This window comes from Calliphora vicina, chromosome 5 (assembly GCF_958450345.1).
Source record: "Calliphora vicina chromosome 5, idCalVici1.1, whole genome shotgun sequence".
Classification (NCBI taxonomy): Eukaryota; Metazoa; Arthropoda; class Insecta; order Diptera; family Calliphoridae; genus Calliphora; species Calliphora vicina.
Genome location: NC_088784.1, coordinates 82,324,774 through 82,349,615, shown reverse-complemented (window position 1 = coordinate 82,349,615; position 24,842 = coordinate 82,324,774). Strand labels below are relative to the sequence as shown.

General features: G+C 30.5%; 1 protein-coding gene across 1 annotated transcript; it reads left to right on the top strand.

The window, feature by feature from the left end:
* Positions 1 to 1,605: 1,605 nt before the first annotated feature.
* LOC135961421 (phospholipase D C) lies at positions 1,606 to 9,095 on the top strand. Its single transcript, XM_065512921.1, has 4 exons — positions 1,606 to 2,807; positions 4,481 to 4,510; positions 7,479 to 7,795; positions 8,607 to 9,095. Exons 1-4 carry the CDS (start codon positions 1,760 to 1,762, stop codon positions 8,712 to 8,714), a joined length of 1,503 nt encoding a protein of 500 aa, XP_065368993.1. The 5' UTR covers positions 1,606 to 1,759; the 3' UTR covers positions 8,715 to 9,095.
* Positions 9,096 to 24,842: the final 15,747 nt, after the last annotated feature.

Sequence of the window (24,842 nt, the reverse complement as noted above, 5' to 3'; positions counted from 1 at the left end):
ATCATTGTCCATCAAATAGATGGATGTTTGGTCCATCGTATCCTCTGTTGGAATAAGTCAAACCGACGTATGCTTTGCATTTACTCGCCTCGTTGATCCAGGGATCACTGGCAACTCGGACATTCATTTCCGAATTCAACCGAGACTCTCCACCTGGAACCACTGAAATGTCCGTGACTGATTATTTGATTCGCAGCTATCCAATATATTCAGCTATGCTTCCACAAAAGGCGGAGTTTCCAATGATATTTATGATAAACTAAAAAAAGTCAAGGTTAAATATCGTTTAAAATTTAAGAGATAAAACTTAGAGAAATAAACAGTAATCTCTTTATTTTGATATTTTTAAAGTAAAACTCAATGAAACCTGTCTACAAGTTACGATCTTTACAAAGTTTTGCAAACAAGAGGTGATCAACCTACACACCCTGTAAGTCACCTTGAGTTCTAACTGTGTGGTCACAAATTTTATTCTCTGAAAGCCTTAATTTCAATATCCAACTGCCAGAGAATAATCACTAACGTATATTCGAACCAACTTATTATGATACTGATCCTCATATTAAGGCTGATCCTCAATTCATGCTGAAATAATGGCTATATAATAGTGGCGGAACAAATACAGTATCCAGGGATGTCGGTCAGGGATTTAAAAATATTTAGTAATATCAAAGTGGCCATAAGTTCCCTAGAATACTACAACGAAATCTGACCAAGAATGATGGGAGTCTCTAAGGAGATAGTCAGGCATTCACTTGTTAATTTTAGAAGAATTCCTGGACATGGGGATATTGAAAAAAACCTGAGAAGCTGATTCACTTGCGTTATTTTAATAAGTTTTTTTGTGATATTGAGATTTCTCTCACGAGGATTACACAACTAGTTTCATATAAACTTTATCTCATTGCCAAAGAATGTTGGGAGAAAGAGCCCAACAACAGGATTACTGGAGAGTAACGAATACTTGGAGAATTGCTTCATATTTGACCCCATAAAGCATTCACTGAAGATATATTTAACAGTCACTAATCTTTTTCAACTCTTAGTTGAGTTTGTACAACTATACTCTCCTACAAATACTTATAGAGGTTTAAAAAACGTTTGACTTTATATTCAGTGCTTCACCAGTTCATATGTAATTTCTGTATACAACACAAATCTACAATTGACTTGAACCTTATACTTCCATATGCTGCTAATTGAATTAAATATCAACAACAATCACAGCACTATCATTATCAGCAACATTAACAGCAGCAGCATCATCATCACCCCAACAGTAGAAAAAAAATCAGAGATAATTTAAAGTATTATTGCACACAATTGATTAAACAACAATTGAAATATTTTAGTAGCCCAACAACGGTTGGCAAATACGGTGCGTTGTTATTTTTTCTTAATTTTTCCTTTTTTTTTTGCATAGAAAAATTTTTGTTTATTTAAAAATTTAAAATTTTCATGCAACAACAAACTAAATGCTAAATAAATATTAAAAGTTTAGAACAAAAAATATTCGAAAACACAATATAGTTACAACCAACAAAACAAACATATTCTGCAGCTTTTGTACTTACAACCCGTATCTAAACAAAACTAAATTAAAAAAAAAACTACAAAAATATCGTAAATGAAAAAAAGATTTTAAATTGAACAAGTGAATAGAAATTGTAACGAAAAATTGCAAAACAGCAGAAGAGAACGAAAGACAAAACAACAATAGCACAAAAATCGTGAAAATAATCGAAAAATTAAAATCAAAATGGTGGAAAATCGAAAATTGTTTTATGCAATTAGTTTGATGTTATTGACTTGCTGTCAAATTATTACAATGTTGCCACATAATGCAGCAAGTAGTGAGAGTAGTAGTATAACAATAGCAGCAACAACAAGCACAAATAATAGCCATAATAGTGAAAACAATAATGCTGAAATGCTGCAGCATGGCAATAGCAACAATGGCAAACACAACAACAGCAACAAAAACGATAGCGATTTTTTAATAATAGTGGCGGAAAGAAAACAAGAACAACCAACAATAGTTTCGAGTGAGGGTGTATGGGAAACCCAGGAGGAGAATGATTCTAGACCAACAGACAATATTGATGATTTGATTTTTCTCGACAAACGACCAATTAACCAACATCATCAGCACGAAAAACAGATGCACCATCACCACCATGCGCCACATCAGCTACACCAGCAGCAACCAAATGAACCAAATCATTTTGAATTTCATCATATAACCATGGTGGATGGCGGCAGTAGCAATAGTAATACCCAAAGCAACAGCGATGAAGATACAGATTCATTAACAGATGCAACATACTCCACAATGATTGTTGTCGATGAGGATGCTGATGACGATGACGACGACGATGATGGTATACCACATGAAATTGAATTACAACCCGATATCAATGAGGAGGTCACTCCTCTCCATGTAACACCCTTGGATTTAAGTGATTTTCTATCATTAATACCCGCTACTAAAGTTAAAACAATTGTTAACCATTATTACCACAACGATCCGGAAGTTCAACGTGCCCACGCCTTTATGTCTAGTCGTGATTTTTTTATGCTGAAACAGCACATAATTGCTGTACCGGAAATGTCAGCATTTTTACGTTATTTAAATAATAGTGGCTTAGATTTAGTCAAATTTGTCACAGCTTTAACAAATTTAACCTCATATGAGGCCGCGAACACAGTCACAACAACGAATTCAACGGTAGATCTCAATGAAGCAACAGCAGCAGAAGCAGCAATAACTACTGCAGCAGCATCAGCCATAGAACAAACAACGATAAGTATTGCGGAAACAAATGGTAAGTGAAAGTAGCGAAACAAATAATAATAGATTTGTATAATAAATCATTTAAATAAATAAATAAATACCAACAAAAATATATGACGAAATTCAAAAATTCTCGAGAATAGTTGAAACTGAATTCAGATGGGTTTTATTTCTTTTGTATTTTAAAACAAGTGAGAAAGTATAATTGGTCAAGCCCGACCGCATAATATCCTATACTGAGTATATGAGCAAATCAAATTAAATTCTATTAAACATTAAATAATTTTTTTCAATTATGAACCAACAATATTTTTAAGATATTTATGCTCGTTAAGAGAGCTTTGACCAATTACAGACCGATCATCATCAAGTTCATTAAATTGATTTCCTTAGAAATTCAATTTATTTTATTAAATTTTCATAATTCTAAAGAATACTGAGTTATATTTAGATAAACGGCAGAATGGAATGCATTTTCGGGGTTAGCCACCACTTGTAATCATGAAAAATCTCAAAAATTTGATTTTTTAATTTTTTGGCTATAATTGTATATATGCGATTTGAGAATTTTTGCGCAAAGGTTGAATTTTACATAATAATACATGGAAGGACCCCTCGGTATAAACAATTCTTAAGTTTATTTGCATTTAAAATATTTAATGTAAGGTTATCATTTAGATAACTTTAAAAGAAAACAGTACTTTTTTACTCAAAAACTAGAGAAAAATCGAAAAATTCTAATGCATATAACTTTAGTCAATCATGATTTTTAAACAATTATTTGTTTGTTTGACATATACACAGAAAAAACAAAAATTCAAATCCAATCACAAAATGCATAAATTCAATTGAATATTTTATTGAAATGAGACCTATCACACAAATCACAAAATCAAACAAAAAAATTTGTAAATATTTTATTGAAAAAAAATTTTTTTTCTTATTAAAATATTTTAACTACACAGAAAAAACTATTTCTTAAACCGTTTCAATTCAAATATTTGTTACATACTGAACTGATTATTTTGACAATTGAATATACAATTTTCGTTATTGGTTGAACTTTAAATACAAAAGTTATTGAATAGATAATTTTCGTAATTGAAAACTCAAAAAATAACAAAAAATGTTTTTTCAATTACGAAAATTATCTATTCAATAATTTTGGTGTTTAAATTTCAACCAATAACGAAAATTGTATATTCAATTGTCAAAATAATCAAATTCAAAACTCAAAATTCAATAGAAAATATCAAGAAATTTTGTTTTTGAGCAAATGAATACTTGATTTAATTATGAAATAATGGAAACCAGTCCAATATGGGATAAATATTTGAATTGAAATACAATTTTTTCTGTGTATCAATGAAACATATCATTTGAAATTCCACATAAAATCAAACAATATTTTTAATAAAACCATACAAACAAATAGTTGGTTTTGAATAGATATTCAAACAATATTTATTATTAAATCAATTAAAATATTAATAACATTTAAATTCAAAATCAATAAATATTTTAATTAAATATTATAAATATATAATATTATAAACCATATTTTCTATAGAAACTACTGATATACACAATAGTTTCTAAAGAAAATTCTGTTATACACAATATTTTCTATATAAAATACTGCTATAGATAATATTTTCTATACAAAAATACTGTTATACACAATAGTTTCTACAGAAAATACTGTTATATACAATAGTTTCTAAAGAAAATACTGTTATACACAATATTTCCTAAAGAAAATACTGTTATACACAATAGTTTCTAAAGAAAATAGTGTTATACACAATATTCTATATAAAATACTGTTATACACATAGTTTCTATATAAAAAACTGTCATACACAATTTTTTCTATAGAAAAACACTGTTATACACAATAGTTTCTAAAGAAAATACAGTTATACACAATATTTTCTATAGAAAAATACTGTTATACACAATATTTTCTATAGAAACATACTGTTATACACAATATTTTCTATAGAAAAATACTGTTATACACACTATTTTCTATATAAAATACTTTTATACAGAATATTTTCTAAAGAAAATACTGTTATACTAAATGTTTTCTAAAGAAAATACTGTTATACACAATATTTTCTAAAGAAAATACTGATACACACAATATTTTCTATATAAAATACTGTTATACACAATATTTTCTATAGGAAAACACTGTTACACACAATAGTTTATAAAGAAAATACTGTTATACACAATTTTTTCTATAGAAAATACTGTCATACAAAATATGAATTAGTTTCTGCCAAACTTATGGACTTTTCAGCAAACGGGAATCCAAGTTATATGGATATTGTTCACCTGTGGGAAGATAAACCAGTTTTCACATTTATCTTAATTGAAAATCAATCGTCTTACCATTTATCTCGTATTCTCCCAAATTTCTGTCATAGGAAGCTAACAACGTCTGTAATTATACCGGAAGATTTAACAATAATATAATAACAAATTTTAAGTTCATACATACTTAGCAATCTTGAAACGTGAGGAGTTATTAAACCCTTGAACTCCTAGTCTGTTTCATGAAGACCAGTACTTAAACTGAATTCACCCATGAGTTTCTGAAACATTTTTTGTTCGGAACAATTTTTTTGTTTTATATGTAGTTTGAAGTCTCTCTCAAAAATAGAACGTCAAACTACATATAAAAAAAAATGTTCCGAACAAAAAATGTTTCAGAAACTCATGGGTGAAAAAATTGTGTACATATGTATGTAAATATCAAAATATATGTATAATTTATTTTTATTTTACAGCTGTTTGTCAAAATTCATTATAAATTTGTTTTTGTTTCAAAGTAAACAAACATTTTTTCAATCATTTAAAAAATTGTTTGATTCTATAAAAAAATTCAAACAAAATTTTAATAAAGAAAATATTTTGTTATGTAAAAGTTAATATTATAAAAATGTATCACAAAATGAAAATGTACTTGATTTTAAGTACATTATGTTAAAAGATTTACAAAACAAATAGACGTTTCTCATTATTAAAAAAATTTGTTAGCATTGTTAACCATAAAATTTAAAACCAATTAAAATATTTATAAAACCAAATAAAATAAATAATAAAATACAAATCTGATTTCAAACATGCATATGTTTGAAAATATTTTAGTCATAATTTTGTCTGTGATACATTTGTTCTTAGTTTAATAAAAGAAAAATGGGGTATATATTTGGATCCGCTGTTATCAAAAAAGTGGGGTAAGGTGGGTAAAAATGTTTAAAATTTAGTTTTCAAATGCAAATATCTCCTAAGTTATAAGAGATAATTGATAACTACGACGAGGTTATACAATTTTTTATATGTAATTTTTTTGAAATCGGAACACAGACGAAGAAATATGATCGTTTTAAAAATTGAACATACCCGAGGTGTCCTATTTTGTAGGGGTATAGGTCAAATAACGGAACGCTTTTCAGTCAATAGGTTTCTTCCTTGATTGAAATATTTTCGACATTGCGAACTGTATTTTGCGCAGAAAGTTTACATGGACAGCCAGACGGACGGACATCATTTCATCGACTCATAAAGTGCTTCGGAGTTACACGGTATACTATGAGGTGGGTGTCGTACTAAGCATTTTAGGCGCAACTAAGATCATTGAAACAAATAGGCAGAAAATATTTAAAAGTGGCAAGTCAATCCCGATTGTGACTGAATGAGCAAACACCTTATATGTAAAATACTTCTCAAATGCAATAACTCCACAGGAAAAAAATTAGTAACCCCCACACAATTCCAAACATAGAAATTTTCGACTCTATCAACAGCAAATCAGTTGATAAAAAAAAGTTTCAGTTTAACCAACCAAACAAACGGTTGGTACTACAAATCAGTTTTTGTAGTAGCAACCGAAGAGTTGACACAAATACTTATAGCTAAGTATCCAAAAATAGGTTACGTTAAAAAATGTTGGATCGAAATATATGAAAAACTTTGTTCAGCCTAGAATACATATTTTGAGCCCAATAATATTTAAATGCAGGAATCCTACAAGGCAAGACCTGCCATTACTATTTTCTACACAGAGAAAACAGATTCGCAGTAGCAACCGGATTTGTTGCCAATCGAATGATTCTACCTTAGTGAGCGAATTTTACAGTTGTGGCTACTAAAGTTTAGAAGCTATAACAAAATTTTAGTTGCTTCAACCGAAATTCTTCTTTATCAATAGACCTTCTGTTGATAGAACCGAAAAATTCTTTGTGTGCAACCGAATAATTCGATTGGCAACAAATTTGAGTAAGTGTTTAATAGAAGAAGATTTTTACTACATTTCCGTTAAAATTATTTCGAAATTGTGTGTCATAAACAGTAGCATACTTTTAGGTAGTTATGAAAATAGTAATTTTTAGTTAGATAATAAAATTTTGTCATTTCCCCCCACATTGTTTCGTTGAATAGTTATATTAACTAACTTTAGTTGAAATATTGATTCACCGATATTACATAATCAAAATAATATCTAGAATTTAAATCTAACGAATACTCCAATTTATTTTAGATAAATTCGTATTTAGAAAAATATTACTCATACCGCACGTAGTCTACATTGTCCAATAGTAACAATAATTTTAATAAAACATTCTTATTTTTGCTTTCCTTTTTCGTTTTCCCCAACTAAACAATGCAGACATAGAATATGCACAGAAACAAAGTAATAAAATAACACCGACGATATCAAATATTGAAATCCAAATTACAACAAGCCCGCCAACAACAACTACAACAACAGCATGGCCAGCAATAACAATGGAGGGTATAGAAACAACAACAGCAAAAGAACAACTAAATGGTTTACATGGATTAGTCGATAGTGTTTTGGACGTATTGCCACAGGATCAAATACTGGCAACGTTCTTTGATAAACTCGAAGCCAATGAACAATTTTCAAAACTAGTCGATAATATTGGCAGTCCAGAATTTGCCAAAGTATTAAACAACATGCAGGTGAGTGAATACTCTAACACGTTTCATCTTTATTTTAGTTCTTTCTTTTACACAAACCCTATACTACACCCCATACACCAGTAAACAAATAACTGGCGTTTATATCACAAAACAACAAAAAATAAAAATAAAGTTTTATATTTAAAACCTTTCATTTTTACTGTTTTTTGTTTGTTTTGTTTTCCTAAATAAAATATCAATAGATTTCTATGGAAAATAAAAACACACAAAGTACATAGAAAATTAAATTTCGGCTAAAAAAGAGTGTAGAAAACAAAACTTTTGTTCAAAGGCAATATAGTAAAACTGTATTGTACGTGCTCTGTTATACAAAAGGCTTTTAAATATAAAACTTTTTCCTGCAGCTTTTTTTTAAAAAAAAAAACATTTTCATAAACCGCCTTTGGGAAGAGGGGCGCATTGGAAATAATATGGACTCCAGGACGCTTTTGACGAAAACAAAAAATCGACCTTTTTTTTCTTTTCATTTGTTTATATTAAGTTTGTTTTTCTTACTGGTTGAAAATACATATATTTGAGATAAAAAATAACTAATATTAAATTATAAACACAAAAAGTAACAGCCCTTTATTTAAAGGTAATAATTTGTGTTAAAAACGTGCTTCAAATTTTTATACTATTCAAGTAATTTTTTGTGGAACATAATGTGATTTAAAGATTTTTTTTTTACAATTTTAAAATTTTTAAATTTATTTCTATAATAGGACTGACCCTAACTCACTAACGCATGAATAAAAATAAATATAAGACTTAAATTAAACTATTAAAACTTTACTTTTCTCAATTTCAGAACTCAGTGCCTTTAAGAAACCTAATATTTACACTGCACAATAATGGTATCTATGTCATAAGAATTGTTGACTCTTTAAAATCGTATTTTTTCCTGGGAGGATTTTAAATGACAATATATAAACGCCAACAACCAACAACCTTTTAATAGAAACGAAATAAAAAACCAAATATGAAAAACACAAAAACATTAAAACCAAGAAAAGGATACTACAAGCCGTAAGAAAAGGAGGAGTAAACACAACCAAGGAGCAGTAAAAAATAATAATACTTATAAATGTGTCATAAAATAACTCAAGTCAATAAAAGGTCAAATGTAAAGCAGTGACTGTAAATGAATCTTAGCACAAACCTACATACATACACTTACATTAATACATATACAAACTCCTAAACACATACAAACATAAACATGCACAAATACAATAACAACAATAATAAAAATAAACACATTGAAAACTTCATTCATATATTATGTATGAACAGTTTATTTATTATTTTCTTTTTTTTGTATAACTGACATAAAAAAACTGAATCAGTTTTAAACCCAATAAACAATATAGAGTAAGTAAGTAAACAATTGGTTTAAAAAATAAAAAAATATTGGAAGATACCAATCCACATGAAATCCAAGAACATCCCGAAAAAGTCACTGCTTGCTGTGGATTTTGGGCGGGCTGCAAAAAGTAAAATGTTCATAGAAATTTGTAAAATTTAAGGAAATATTTCATAAAATAATGAAATATTTAAAAAAATATAAAATTCATTATTTTGATATATTGAACAATTGGAATAGAAAATCTATTTAGACGTTGATATTATTAGTTCATATTGTATGCAATTTCCTAAAAAAAATTGTCAAAATCGATAAATTTTATTTTTAGTTTTTTTTTTACTTTTGTAATTTAGGGAAAGAGAATTTTTTTTTTATTAAATTTAAAAAAATATAAAAAAAAAATTTTATCGATAAATTTTATTTTTGGTTTTTTTTTACTTTTGTAATTTAGGGAAATAGAAATTTTGATTTTATTAAATTTAAAAAAATATAAAAAAAAAATTTTAGAAAAATTCAAAATTTATAGTTTTTTAAAAAGAGTAATAAATCTTACGATTCATAACCTAAAAAAAATGCTTGGAACTCAAGATATGGATTTTTAAAGTTTAGGAAAATAAAACTGGCGGGGAAGTTATATGCAATTATCCTATATACCCTACACTGGTGCATATTCCTATAAACGAACTTAATTTTTTTCTGTATTTTTGTTATATCTTTGTTGTTCTCATCCAAAAGCTAAATTTAACTTTTTTAATGAGAGACAACTTAACGGTACTTTTTGAAAGTAAACAAGTTTTTTTCTAATTCTTGTTATTGTTCTTGGTGCTATTTTAAGTGGAAGATTCGTATAAACGCAGACGTGAATTGAAAAGTTACCAAAAATAAAATATTATCAATTTTAGTTTTTTTTTCAACCAAGGTACGTTTCTAATACTAACATCTCAATTTACTGCAACTTTTTCTATTTGAATCAATAAATTTCATCACTTTTAAAGATGCCCAAGGGAACTTTTTTGTCCGATCATGGAAAGATTCAAATTAAATTTTGTTCACGACCAAGGATGTTCCAATATAGAAATTGGACGTAAAATCGATCGTTCGGAAAGTGTGGTGCGAAATTTCTTGAAGAAAGGTCAAAATTATGGAACCTACATCGGCAAATAGAAAACTAACAAGAAGACAAATTAATCTAATAAATCAAAAAGCAACCCGCAACAAATTGAATTTCACACAAATAAAGAATAAATTGACTTCCAAACACGTTGCACACATTTTACGAAACGATGAAAACATAAAATGGAAAAAGCCGAAATGTAAACCAATGCTAAAAAAGACCATAAAGAAAATCGTCTAAAATTCGCAAGAAAATATATGAAATGGACAGATGAGTGAAAAAAAGTAATTTTCTCTGACAAAAAAAAAAATAATTTAGACGGTCCTGACTCATACTTATGCTATTGGCACGATTTGAGATCAAACGATGTTCGGATGTCAAAACGTAATTTCGGTGATGGCAGTGTGATGGTTTGGTCAGCGTTTTTTGCAGTTGACAAGTCGAAAGTATGTTTTGTTCCGACAAAAATGAATAGTGCGATTTATAACGAACTGTTGGAAAATGCTCTTCTCTCATTTATAGATGAAGATTGCATATTCCAACAAGATAATGCTGCAATCCATGTTTCTAAACAATCGAAATCTTGGTTTAATGAACATAGCATTCCTCTGTTGGACTGGCCGGCTTGTAGTACGGACTTAAACCCAATGGAGAACTTGTGGGGATACGTGGCCCGTAAAGTTTATGCAAATAATGCCCAGAATGAAAGCATAATGACTGTGACAGAGCTGAAACTAAGAATTAAACAAGTCAGGGAGGAAATTGATTCCAATCTGCTTAAAAAATTAGTGGAATCAATGGCAGACCGTATTTTTGAAACAATCCATAACAAAGGATCATCCACACATTATTAATAATGCTACAGTGGCCCATAAATTAAAGTGCGTTTATAGGAAAATACCCTTAAAAATGTCTGTTAATCTCGAAAATTTAGTAAAAAAAATAAATAAAGTACAAATTAATTTTTTTTGTAAACAATATTTTAAGTGAAGTCTTAACTAATTTAATAAACAATTTAGTAGCACCATAAATATGTTCATGTTTAATTTTTACAATCATTTAAAAAAAAATAGTGTGCGTTTATAGGAATATGCACCAGTGTAGACATAAAATGCTGAAAGTTTTTTTTAAAAAATTTAAAATTTTTTATATATATATTTGAATAGCAAATCTATTTAGATGTTGATATTAGTTCATATTGTATGCAATTTCTTAAAAAAATATCAATATCGATAATTTATATTTTTAGTTTTTCATACTTTTGTAATTTAGGGAAACAGAAATGTGACTTTATCAATTTTTTTTTTTTTAAATTTTAGAAAAATTCGAAATTTATATTTTTAAAATATAGTAATAAATTATACGATTCGTAATCAAAAAGAAAATTTTTAAAAAATGTTTGGAAACTCAACATATGGATTTTTAAATTTTAGGAAAACAAAACTGGCGGGGAAGTTGTATGTAACTATTTCTATTATTCTAGGCATAAAATGCTGAAAGTTTATTTAAAAAAATTAGAAATTTATTATTTTGAAATATATCAACATATTAGTTCATATTGTATACAATTTTTTAAAAAAAATTATGAAAGTCGATCAATTCGGAAAATAAAAACTTAGATTTTTTAAAATTTTTTTAAAAAAAAAACATTTTAGAAAAAATTAAAAATTTATATTTTTTAAAAATAGTAATGAATCGTACGATTCATAATCAAAATAAATTTTTTTAAAAATTCTTGGATCTCAAGATATGGATTTTTAATGTTTAGGAAAACAAAACTGGCGGAGAAGTTGTATTAATTATCGCTATATAATCCAGATATAAAATGCTGAAAGTTTATTTAAAAAAAATATAAAATTTATTATTTTGAATTATTGAGCAATTTGAATAGAAAATCTATTTAGATGTTGATATTAGTTCATAGTGTATGTAATTTTATTATAATTTTTCATACTTTTGTAATTTAGGGAAATAGAAATTTTGATTTTATCAGATTTAAAAAAGAGAATTTTAGAAAAGTTCCAAACATATACTTTCTATAAAATAGTAGTAAAAATATAACCAAAAAGAAAATTTAAAAAAAGTGCTTGGAACTCAAGACTTGGATTTATAAAGCTTAAGAAAACAAAACTGGCGGGGAAGTTGTATGCTGAAAGTATAAATATTCACGCAAAACATCACAAAAAATACTACCCTACGGTGTGTAAAAATAGATTTGAGAATGAAAACCGAATGCGGATGATGATTGCAAGAATGTGGCAACTTGATACGTTAAATGTGGAACTGTATGTTTGTTTTATTTTGTGTTGAGTTAATTTCTTTTCATTTGTTTGGATATTTTTCTCAAAAGAATTTTATTTTGCTGGTGTATATAATTAATTTATAGTTTGCTCTTTATTTGGCATGAAGTCTTTATTAATGATGAATTTTTTTGTATCTGCAAAATTTTATTTGCTGATTGGAAAACCCTTTTTAGGTTTCTTATTTAAAATAAATAAAATTCTATTCCAACTCAAACCTTCAATCACAATGTTCAATATGAAATATTTGTTGGGTTATCTACTCACACATGAAAGAAATCATGAAAACTTAAAGAGTATAGAAAAGGATTACCAAGAACCATACAACATTGGGAATGAAATAAAAGAAATACCATAAAAAAAGAACAGTTGACGGAAACTTGGAAGCAGAAACAGTTGTAAAACGTTAACAAATTGATAACAATAAGGCAAATGAATACTCAATAAAAATATTAGAAAATATTTTATTTTATGCTCTTCCTTTTTGTTTGTTTCCTCAAATGTTTATTCTGCACACAAATGAATAATAACAATAAGATTTTATATTTTTCGGGTAATTCTTTTACTTTTTTTTCATATGAATTATTTAAAAGATTATATTTTTAGTTATAAAATGAAAATAATAACCAAAAATCTGTAGAAAAAAAAAATACCAAAATATAATAAAACTTTTAATACCAAACAACAACAGTTTGCCAGGGATTTAAAAAAGGGACAACGAGTCGGAAGGGAATGGCAATTTTATTTAGGGGTGGGAGGAGAATCGAAAGCATTTTTGCTATAGTATTGTAGAACATTACCATGGAATTTAAGAGGACTAATATCAGTTGTGTTAGTAATACGATACCAAGTGTAGAATACAGAAAAAATATTGCTGACCATATTGAGGTTTCAGGATATTTTCATTACTGGTGGTAAGGAAAATCTAGTGAAATTCCTGAGAAAATTGCATTGCATATCAATAGGATCAGACAGTTAAAAATAATAGATTTATTATTTCCAAGATATTTTGATTCTGCAGCGCGTGCTTAGTATAACAATGAGAAAAAACTAAATACTAATTGTATAAAAATTCCAATTCGAACATTTGCTTACTAAGCTAACAATATGTTGATACTTATGTCTACTTTATTTTTGCAGTTGTTATGAAAACGATCCCTTCTATTGTACACTGCTAAAAATTCATGTATTGAAAACATTCAAACATAAATGATCCTGCATAATGAACTATTATTAAGAGTACATGCCATAAATAGCACCTGCAATCCCTCCTAAAAACTCAATTTATCCAAATTTACTTCGCACATATTTTAAAGATACCTACAAATATATTTTACTTAAAAACTTAAGTCTACTATTTTTCTTAATTTTGTATTTTGTCAGTAACATTTATTTCCCTCTTTTGAGCTCTTTGTTTTTTTTTATAACAAAAATTATGGTCTTGTCTAAAAACTTTAAGAATTTGAAAAATGCACGTTATCTACATTTCATGCCAAATTGCTTTGATGCCAAGTATGAGTACGAGTAATAAAATGTCTTTTATGACCATACCATACCAATACTAACGAAATTTTTACATACACACACAGATACTTTAATACGAACATTAACACATGCATAGAGTGAGTGTGTGTTTGTATATATGCATTTTAAAGTCATGTATAAAAGTTAGAGAAATATACGAGGGCGGAGGTAGCAATAGGTCAAAGTTCAACATAAATTGTTGTATCAAATTTCAAAAGAGTAGTCAAAGTAATTTAAAGGTAGTATTAAAAATTAGTTTTCAGCAAACTGTTTGTTATTAGTAGGTGCAGTGCATTTAAAAGATGCAAATAAAAAAAATGGATTTCAATTTTAAAGTTCATTAGTTGGAAAGGGTAAAATTAGACTTTAGGGCGGCTGTAAAAAGTAATGGTTAAATGCAACATTTCTTGAAATGTTTACTTAAATAGCTAATTGCCAAATTTAAACAATATTGTTAGAATTTCAGCGCTGAAAATCAACGGCAACTTGAAAAACTTTAAGTGGGAGAACCTAAATAATATTGCTAGAAATTCAGCGTTGATAATGTACGTCAACTCGAACAATTTGAAATGAGAGGAACAAAAAAAAAATTGGAACCACATATTGCCCGAGGTCAGTGCTTCGAGCTAGTCCAAAAATACTCCGATATCATGTACCTGTAACGATCGCCATTGACGGTGGTTGCATGGAATCGACATCCTTGGCAGTTCACACGCACTCTCTCCAACGGTCACGATATTTTCTTCACTTCGAGCATTACGTCCTCGCACAGACACTTGACCTTATACAATGCAAAAATTGTTTAGAAGTTTTAAAAAAAAACATTCAATAGTCCATCTTTTTATTTGGCGATTTCGTCGACAGAAAATTGGCTTAAGCGATCGCAACATAATCGAGAAGAACAAGTTCTTGAAGCTTGCCATTTCTCTCCATGATGAAATGGCGTAGACAAACTGTCAAAGAAATGTGAAGCCAACTTCAATCCTATTCGAGAAATATCAACAACAAAAGCAGTCGTATATACTGATTTCGTTATTATCGTTTCACCAAATAACATTTTTTTTTTAATTTTGCAACTCTTAAAAATTCAAGTTCAGCGATTTTAAAATTTTAATTCACAGTGGTGTACTCTGAAGCGAATGATTTGGTGTAAGTGACGAAAGGAATACATTCCAGTATAGTGCATCTTCATTGAGAGCAGCAGATACACCCTAAAATCATATTGAAATACTAGAAGCCAATCGCTCGCGAATGACTCGATTAACAGAAATAATTGATTTAAAATCGGCGTCATTTAATAACAATAAGAATGATAACCACAGTAATCACAAGGACGTACTGATTGGCATAATAAAAAAAGTTCTTTCAGCCTCTTCTTTCAATTCCTCCCGTCAACAAGCTCAAGGAGCAAATTCAATTGAAACTGTCTGGTAAACCAACGAAATACAAATCGCTTGACACAGTAATGAACGAAGAACAACAATTGTTCTACTGAATTTTTTAAACCAGCTGGAATGCCACCAGATGTATTAAAATTGAGAAGGATGGATCACCGATAATACTTCTCCGTAAGACATACTGATTCCACGCATACAAATGATTTCCAACGACTTTGACCATTTGAATTCAAGCGGCTCCAGTTACCGTTCGTCTTGCCTTTGATATAACCATTAACAAAGCACAATGCTTGCTCCCGAGTTGGTTCACCAAATAACTTATATGTTTTTACTCCAAATAAAAAAAAACAAGAAAGATTGTATATCCCCTGGCCTTAAGATGAATTCATAAATATAATATCCCATTTGCCTTAAATACATTAGTTTCTTATTTTTAAGGACAAAGCACGACACTCTACTTAAATATATCTGATACAACTTTGTCATATAACCACCTCATCCGCCGTCATCTGGCTACAGCTAATTTGTGTTTGGGGTGCGAAGTAAGGTTGAGGGAGTCCGTGCTATAGTTTTGTCCGACACTGTATACTAAAATCGGGATGCAATATAAAACAGATATTTTCTAAGGGCCAGCAACTCGGACCGGGTTCAGCTAGTATCCTATTATTGTTCTCTCAGTATTTCTCATGTTCTCTTAGTCTCAAATTATATGAGTGGTAAATTAGCTCTTCGAATTACTGCAAGTAGCCTTGCGAGCGGCTTCGGATGGTGATGTAATTTATCCTTGACATAAGGCACACCTAAATCTCTGTGAATGTTCTCATTTCTTATGTACCATAAAGCTCCCGTCATGGTTCGCCATAATTGGATTCCGTTTGTCCAAATTGGTTTTAAGACCGCCTTATACAGGATGACTTTGCAGTTAGGGCTTAATTTCGATTGCTGGTGGATTAGCCAGTGTAAGTTGGAAGCTTTTAGTTTCATGTGTCTATCTAAATAAATACAAAGGTATGTAACGTGATCAGATTGTGGAATGTTCACATTCCACAGTGTGGCAGAATCGAAATTTTTTGGAAATAAATCTGGCATTTCTAAAAGGCTGGTCCGATCGCGATAAAATTTGAGTTGGGCGTAGCCAACTCAAAATGGGCCCTACAAATGCTCCAGCGGCGGTGCTATGGGGGCTCAAAGTAGGGTACCTTCGACATGTAAAATTTTTAAACACGTGCAATTTTTTGTTTCCCATCCGATTTCAAAGAATTTTTTATATTTTTGGAAAGCTCTCGGCTAGATCGCTATGAAAAAGTGGAATATTTCAAAGTGGCATATTTTTAAATCTAATTGAGATATTGACTTGAAATTTTTTTTGTAACACCAAAAATTAACTTATCTAAACAAAACAGTATAGCTCGGAATAAATGTGGATCAAATTGTATTTGGAATCCTATTAAAATTTTGATATAAATTTTAGTTTTAGAAACTCAATGAATATGTAATATATAATAAAATCTTTATTTATTAGCGAAACTCAATGAAATTTTCAGCATTTTTTAAAGGTCAAAGGGAATCCCGCAATTCCTAAAAATTGGAGCGAAAATCCTAAAAATTATATTTTTTACAATTTTTCCTATAGGGTCCACATTTCCTTCGGGGCTGGAAAAATACTTTAGCGATAAATAGGTAACACATCAGGGTTTCCAAAGCTGTTTTCCGTTTTCTGATCCCAGCTTTGGGATTTTAGAACATGTGGCCCAAATTTGAAATTTTGATAAAAAATAGGTCAATTTCCAAAGGGCGTAGGGCCGACATGTTCGCAAAATAGGACATATTTTTTATACCAAAATGTTCTCCGTAAAGAAGCTTTATAGAAAAACATAAAAGAGTTATATGTTCTTAAAGAAAGTTGTTTTTTAATAAAAAAAAAGGGTTAAGTCACCTTTTCGTCCAAAAAACAGCAAAAATATACTATTTTTTGAATTTTTAAATTGAAAATCGGTTATTTTTGGATTCGTAATTGATATTGCTCTAAAATCTTTTGTATGTTGTTGGTAATTTAGTTCTCTAACTACCAAAAAAAATTCGAGTCCATTCGGTCCAAAAGTGCGCCCTATATTTTTAAAAAAGCGGACCAAGGTATGGAAAGGTAAACATTTACATGTCGAAGGTATCCTACTTTGAGCACCCCTGAATCATTTGTAGGGTCTATTTTAATAACTTAAACTCGAATGCTCCTTGGCTACGCCCAATTCAAATTTATCCCGATCGAGCCAGCCATTTAGAAATGCCAGATTTATTTCCAAAAAATTTCGATTCTGCCCCACTGTGCATTGTTTAGTGTCACTGGTGTACAACTTCCTCTCCTAAGTGAAAACGTTATTTTCTTACTTTTGATTTAATTTACTTGTATTCTCCAATTTTTTTAGCCACGTGTCCACGCGCCTGAGTTAATGGTCTAAGTTTCTAGATGCTATATTTAAGTGTCATCTGCAAAAGTGGAAATGGTTAATGCTTCGGACTTGAGCAAATCAGAGGTGTATAATAGGTACATGGTTGGTCCTAGAACACTACCCTGAGGTACACCAGCATTGATCGCATGTTAAACAATCGATCCAATAGGTAAGACTCTTGTATTTTGTGTGTACTAGAAGGCATTTTGTCTTGTGTATTAGTCCATTATGTAAAAACTTGGCAAAAGCCTGAGCAACAGTATCGAAGAGTACTTTTTTAACTCGAAGGATTTTCGTATCATTCCAGTTAGGCAGTTAACTTTCTCAATTGATACGTTATGCTCACGGAATCCATATTGATGACCTAGGATAAGATTTTTATTATTTAAGAATGTTAAAATTTTTCCTTGGATTATATTTTCGAATAGCTTAGACAAACAAGGCAATAAGCTAATCGGTCTGTAGGATAATGCCAATATCAAATCCTTTCCTGGCTCGGTTATTATATTCATTATAAGTAATCTGGGACATTTTCCAATCATTCGGAAAAACTCCTAGATACAAGATCTCATTGAATAATACTGTGAACACAAAATTACCACATCTGGTAAGTTTCAAATTATGGAAGGTGTATTAGTTAACACATAACCAGGCTTCGTGTTAATGTGGGTTAGAGTATAAAAGATAACTTACAGAAATAAACAGGAGACTTTTTATTTTCCTACTCGATTTACCAAAATCTAAATTCATTGAAAACTGTCCATATGTGTACAAATTACGAGCTGAACAAAATTTTGGAAACTAAAGGTGATTGATTTTGATACCCTGATACAAAGTGTTCCAAGTAGTCAAACTCTCAAGTTCTTAAAATTACTCTCTCACATATACTTTGCCCTGATACTTAATACCTTGTGTTTTAACATTTAATCTTCTGAAAATGTATGTCCTCAACGAATATTTTGAACTGTAGTTTAGAAAATACAGATTTATTATCACCTTTCTTTAGATTTTTTGCTTACAAGTTTTACTTGAACGGATAAACATGGTTAAATGTTTATGAAGTCTTAGTCGATTTGTATATATTAAGTTGTAAATGCATATCTTACAAAATCGTTATTTTAATAAAAACACCAACCTTCGTATAAACCTTGCATACCACTTACATGTAGATACAATTTACATACGCGTAAAAATGTTCACTCATTCTTCTTTCTCATATTTTTTTTTGAAGAAATGTTAAAGAAGTGGAAAAAATCCTGAAGGAAAAAAATGTTGAACATTTATTGCATGGTATACGAGTTAAAAAAAAAGACATTTTCACATACTAACTCAACGCAAGTACATAAAGTTACCTAAAAAGCAAAAAGTCCCAACTAAAATTTCAAGTTTTTTTTTAAAGAAAAAATCTTAATATTGGTGGAAATATTACACTCATTACACTAAAATTGTAATGTGTAACATAATTACAATTTTAGTTAAAACTTTTTGCGTTTTAGGTGACGATATCCATTCAGATATTTACGAAGTACATAAAAGTGACCAGTGTGCTTACAGAATTGAAGATAACATTTTTTACAGCATGCTTTTAGGCGATTTTTACAATGCAAATGAAAAATATGCTTACACATGAATACAAACAGATGCATTCATACATGCTTTTTTTTCCTGAAATACACACGTACATACGTGTAAAAAATAATACACATATATGTAGGTATGAATGTATTTGTTCATATTTTACAATAACAAAACAAGTCAAGACATGTTGAAAACAACATACCGCAAGGCTGTTAAAATTGAAAAAATGCGTTGTTATAAATTTTATTTAATTTTCTGACTTGGTTTTTTTTTATTTTTTTCTTTTAAATTCCATTCCTTAAATGAAAGGAAACTGGTGACCACAAACAAATACAGTAACAACCAGTTAAAAATACAAAATTTTTGTTAAATTGTTGTTATTTATGACTAAACAAAAAAATGTCCAGGGTTGAAAAATGTTGAAAAAGGTTGCAAAATTCTTTAGCTAAATATTAATTTTTGCCAAGCATGACGGTCTGAAAGAAAAAACGTAACATTTGTTAAATAAATGTAATTTTTTCTAGTCTCTCCTACAATTTGGTAACAATACTAAATCTCTGCATTATTACAATTATTTGTACCATTTGATTGAATCTAAGTGCAACCCTGTAATTATTTACAAACACACCTTCTTTTTTTTTATTTTTACTGTCATTGCCTGCAATATAATAGGATATGAATTTGCCAAACGCCCTCTTTTGGTATGTCATGTTGCAAGCTGTATATAATTTCAATGTCTTTGCCCAAGATGTTGACAATGCCGCGTCGTGTGTATGTTTGTATAGCAGTAATTTGCTGTAGTTCTAATAAATTTTCATTTGTATTTCGGTTTTGTCTGCTGAGTGTGTGTATGAGTGTAAAAGACTCAGATTCATACAATCACAAATTAGAAATTATTACATTTTCAATGTCTATGAAGTTCATAAATTTAAGTTTCTTCTTATTATTCTTCGTATTTAGCATTGAGGTTCCATATATTAGAAACAGTGGAGTCCATTAGTGTCTGCAAAAGAGGGTTCACTAAAATCTACGTTCCAAACAGGCATTTACATTTCTACAATATTTAGCTATGTCCGTCCGTCCGTCTGTCTGTTGAAAACACGACAGGGCCTAACGAAAGGAGCTAGCTGACTGAAATTTTCCACAAATAATCTCTGCTGACGAGGTTTGTTCGGTATTGAAAGATCTGATACAATTTTGAACAAATTAGTTCTATGTAATCCGCAATTATAATGTAAAGTATGGCGAAAATCAGACAACATTTGTCCCTAGTCCCCATACAAGGTCGCCCTCAGAAAATTACTTAAACATTAATAATTGTATTATAATATGAAATTGGATATAAACAAGTTTTATATGAACATAAATCTTTGTTCCTAAAATTTTTGTGAGGATCGGTTCATAACTGAATTTGGGGGAGTTGTTGGCCTCCTACGAGATGGGTCCCAGGTGGTGGATAGGGAATTGCTGGTAACAGGTATATAAATGTGTATCGCTGTTAGGTGCGGCATCCTTTTGAAGAATAAAATTATCTTTATCTGGCAGCCCCAGAGCCAGGACAGGATGCGGTATCGGATCACGAATTGGAACGTGTACAAATAATTTAAAAACTTAATATTCTAGTGCTTGGGATTGCTGAAATGAGATGGCTTGGCTCTGGTGAAATGAGGACAACTAAGAGTCCCAAATTGCTGTTTGATGGAAAACCCAATAGTAAAACACCAGGATTTCTGCTATCAAGGGAGGCACAGGATGCACTAATTGAATGGAAGCCTCATTTTGATCGAATAATCTAAATCAGATTAAGATCACGTGTCAGGAAAATTCGATCATCCAATGTTATGCACCGATCGAAGTTTCTGACATTGCTGCAAAAGAAGATTTTTATAGCTGCCAACTTGGCTGTGAAAATAATGGCTACAAACAAGTAATGGGTCATCATGGTTGTGGGAGCAAGAACGCGAAAGGTAATCCATTCACAAGGTAATAGAAGGCACTTTGTTCGAACACAGGAATGTACACAAGGTCACGTGGATTTCTCCTGATCATAGAACCGATAAGTAAATAGACCACATTGCTATTAGCAATACATGACGGGGATCTTTGCTGAACGTACGGAACAAGCGTGTTCAGATATTGCCATTGACCACCATTTAGTTATCTCAAAGATACGTTTGAAAGTTGCGGCCAAAAGGAGATACAAATCGAACTTATCGAAAAAGTTTGTTATTAAAACCCTGCAAGAGTCTAATAACCCACAGTGGAATTCTGTCAGAGATTTATTTCTGACAAGGGCTAAAAGAACTACTGGATACAGTGTAGTCAGGAGAAAAACGTGGACTTCAGATCACATCTGGAATATGATTCAGCGTAGAAAAGAAATCAAGGGTGAGGTTAACACGGCAAAAACCAGATATGCCAAAATAGATTTACTAAAGAAGTACTCTGAAATGCATTATAAAGTCAAGTCAAAAGTACTCGAAGTGACAAGAGGCGTTGGTTTAATAAACTAGCTCCAGAGGCTGTACAAAATAGTAAAATAGATGCCAAACAAAACTCTAAACGTCACAAAACCTTTGAAGTATGAAGATGGCATTTTAACCTATTAAAGGCTGGGAGAAAAATTATGCTAATATGCTTTCAGTCCCACTACCACCAGTGTCAAATATTTGAAGATATTTCCACTATGTGGAAAGGGACGATATTTCCACCAGCTCACCAGACCTGGAAGAAATAAAAGAGGCAATCAGAGAACACAAGAACCAATAGCACCTGGTCCTCCAGAATTATTAAAAGCAGACCCACACAAGCGTAAACGGTGTTAGACAAGGATGTGTCCCGCCCTTATTATTCAACATTGTATAGGACAACGTACTGATCAAGGTGATCCCAACAAACACTGTGCGGGTGATATTTGTCTTTTCGCTCAGTGTACAATATGGCAGCCGAATGCGGGCTAAAAATTAATATTGGCATAAAAATGCTGAGCCTTTTTCTCTGTACGGTGCTGAAAGAGAATCAGTAACCTATTTCACATATCTCGGTAGTATTATCTCCAGTTCAGGCGGTTCCAGTGAAGATATAAAGTCACGTTTATGTAAAGCTAAGGCTGCCTTTGGCGTGCCCTCTTCTGTTTGGCAACCCACACATGTCCAGAGACACAACAATAAAACTCTTTAATGCCAATGTAAAGTCTACTACTCTACGTATGTGAAACCCATCTGCGAACAATGCAAGCTTTTGTGAATCGTTGTCTGCTTAGAATTGTGGAAACATTCAGGGCTAATATCATCACAAACAATGAGTTGTGGGAATATGACTCGGCAGACGATTCGTATAGAAAGTAAACAATGTAAATGGTCCTGGCTTGGACATACCCTACGAAAACCACAAGGTGATGTAACAAGACAAGGTATCGAGTAGACTCCTCAAGGAAGCCTATGAAGTGGTCGTCCATCCTAAACCTGTCGCAGACTAGTGGAAATGGAAGGCTGGTGTATCCTGATCGGAACTTAGTGATACAAGTTTCATTAATGCAATAATGTAAACATAATAATATGTAAAATGTGCTAATTTAAGAATTATTTAATTTTAGAAAAATTTTTAATATTTCAATGAATTTTTACATAGCCACAGCATGAGTTGTGTCTCAGCAAATATTAGAAAGAAAGTAAATAAAATATGTAATTTTCAAGATTTATCCATAAACCTTTCAACTGTAACTTTTGTTTTAATATCCTTAAAATAAAATTTATTTTTATTAACCTAGAACTATTTATGCAATTCTTATCATCCAAAATCCTAATAAATCTCAGACAGTATATAATAAATTTCCTTCCCAATAACTATGTACCTCCTCTTATCGCTGCATCTGCTTGTTAATCTCACAAAAGTACAATGGCTAATGTTATCTGTTGCAAAATGAACCAGAGTAGCACAAAAAAATCATAACCACTCCTGTTATTACACATGACAGCTGCTAATCTACTTGTGAGAAACAAGTAACAGCATCTACCGAAAAAAACACACACCAACCTCACTATACAAGAGGTAAATGTTGCACTTTGACATTAAAGAAATACACGCACTCACCGACAGATAGACAGGATTGCTTAAACAATCAAAGGAGGTGGAAAAAAAACGCACATAATTTTTTGGGTTTTTGTTGGTTGCAACATTTAAGATCTCGAATGACAAGAGGGTGCAAAACAAAAAATGTAAAATGATGAAATAAAAAGACAAGTAAGAGTGCTACATTCGGCAGTGGGGAATCTTAAATACCTTTCATCAAAGAAAGATAAATATTACAAAAAATTTTTGGGGAAAAACATGTTGGGAACATTTTTTTTGAAAAAATGTGTGAGGAAATACGAGAGGAAAACGAGGTAGTTGAGGACTTTTGATATATCTCCGTCATTTGTGGGCCGATTTACTCGATTTTAAACAGCAGTCTAAGTTGGATTACATCGGATGTATTGATGTATCAATCATGTATAATAGTTTCAACAGACAGACCGACATCTATATCGACTCTGTTATACATAACGATTATGGGGTCGCAAATGAAAAATGTGGAAATTACAAACGGAATGATAAACTAATATGTATATACCCCTGCTACTCATGGTGCAGGATATGAAAAACACTGTCATGTCATATGGAAGTATGCAGCAATATACGTACTAATAGGATATAGGATATACAATATGTATGTATATATAACCAAACAAGCCACCACCAACTAGTACGGGTCTCACTATCATCAACATGTTCACTGATTTTTTTAGTACCGTAAAAAATTGGTATGGTGAGATTGCTGCTGTTTTGTTTTTTTCTCTCTTACACTTTCCTTCTTGCTGGCAAAAAAACCATAGATTTTTATTTTTTTTTTGTTTGTTTTTATATACAATATTTTGTAAATTATAATTGACATGCTTTTAGGGTTTGACAACAACTTCTCCAGTTTGTTTCTGATTTGTTTTCCTCTGCTCTACAGTAGATGTCCCCTGTCATTTTTTTCCTCCTTGTGGTACTTTTTGGTTTACCATGTACCAGGGACAAATTTTAATGTATGAGTGCTAGTGTGCTTCATCTTGATTTGATTATGGTACACTTGTTTGTTGTTTGGTTTTTGTTTAGTTTAGATTTTATTGTTTGGTTAGAATAAAAAAGTATTTTCTTTTACATCATATTAAAAATAGATTCACATGAAACTACGAAATACCTTATGGAATATTTAAAGTTAATGTAGCACCTTCAGAGAGAGAGAGAGTTTGTTTCTGCTTAACTGGTTGTCATTTAAAAAATCATTTCTCTATTTA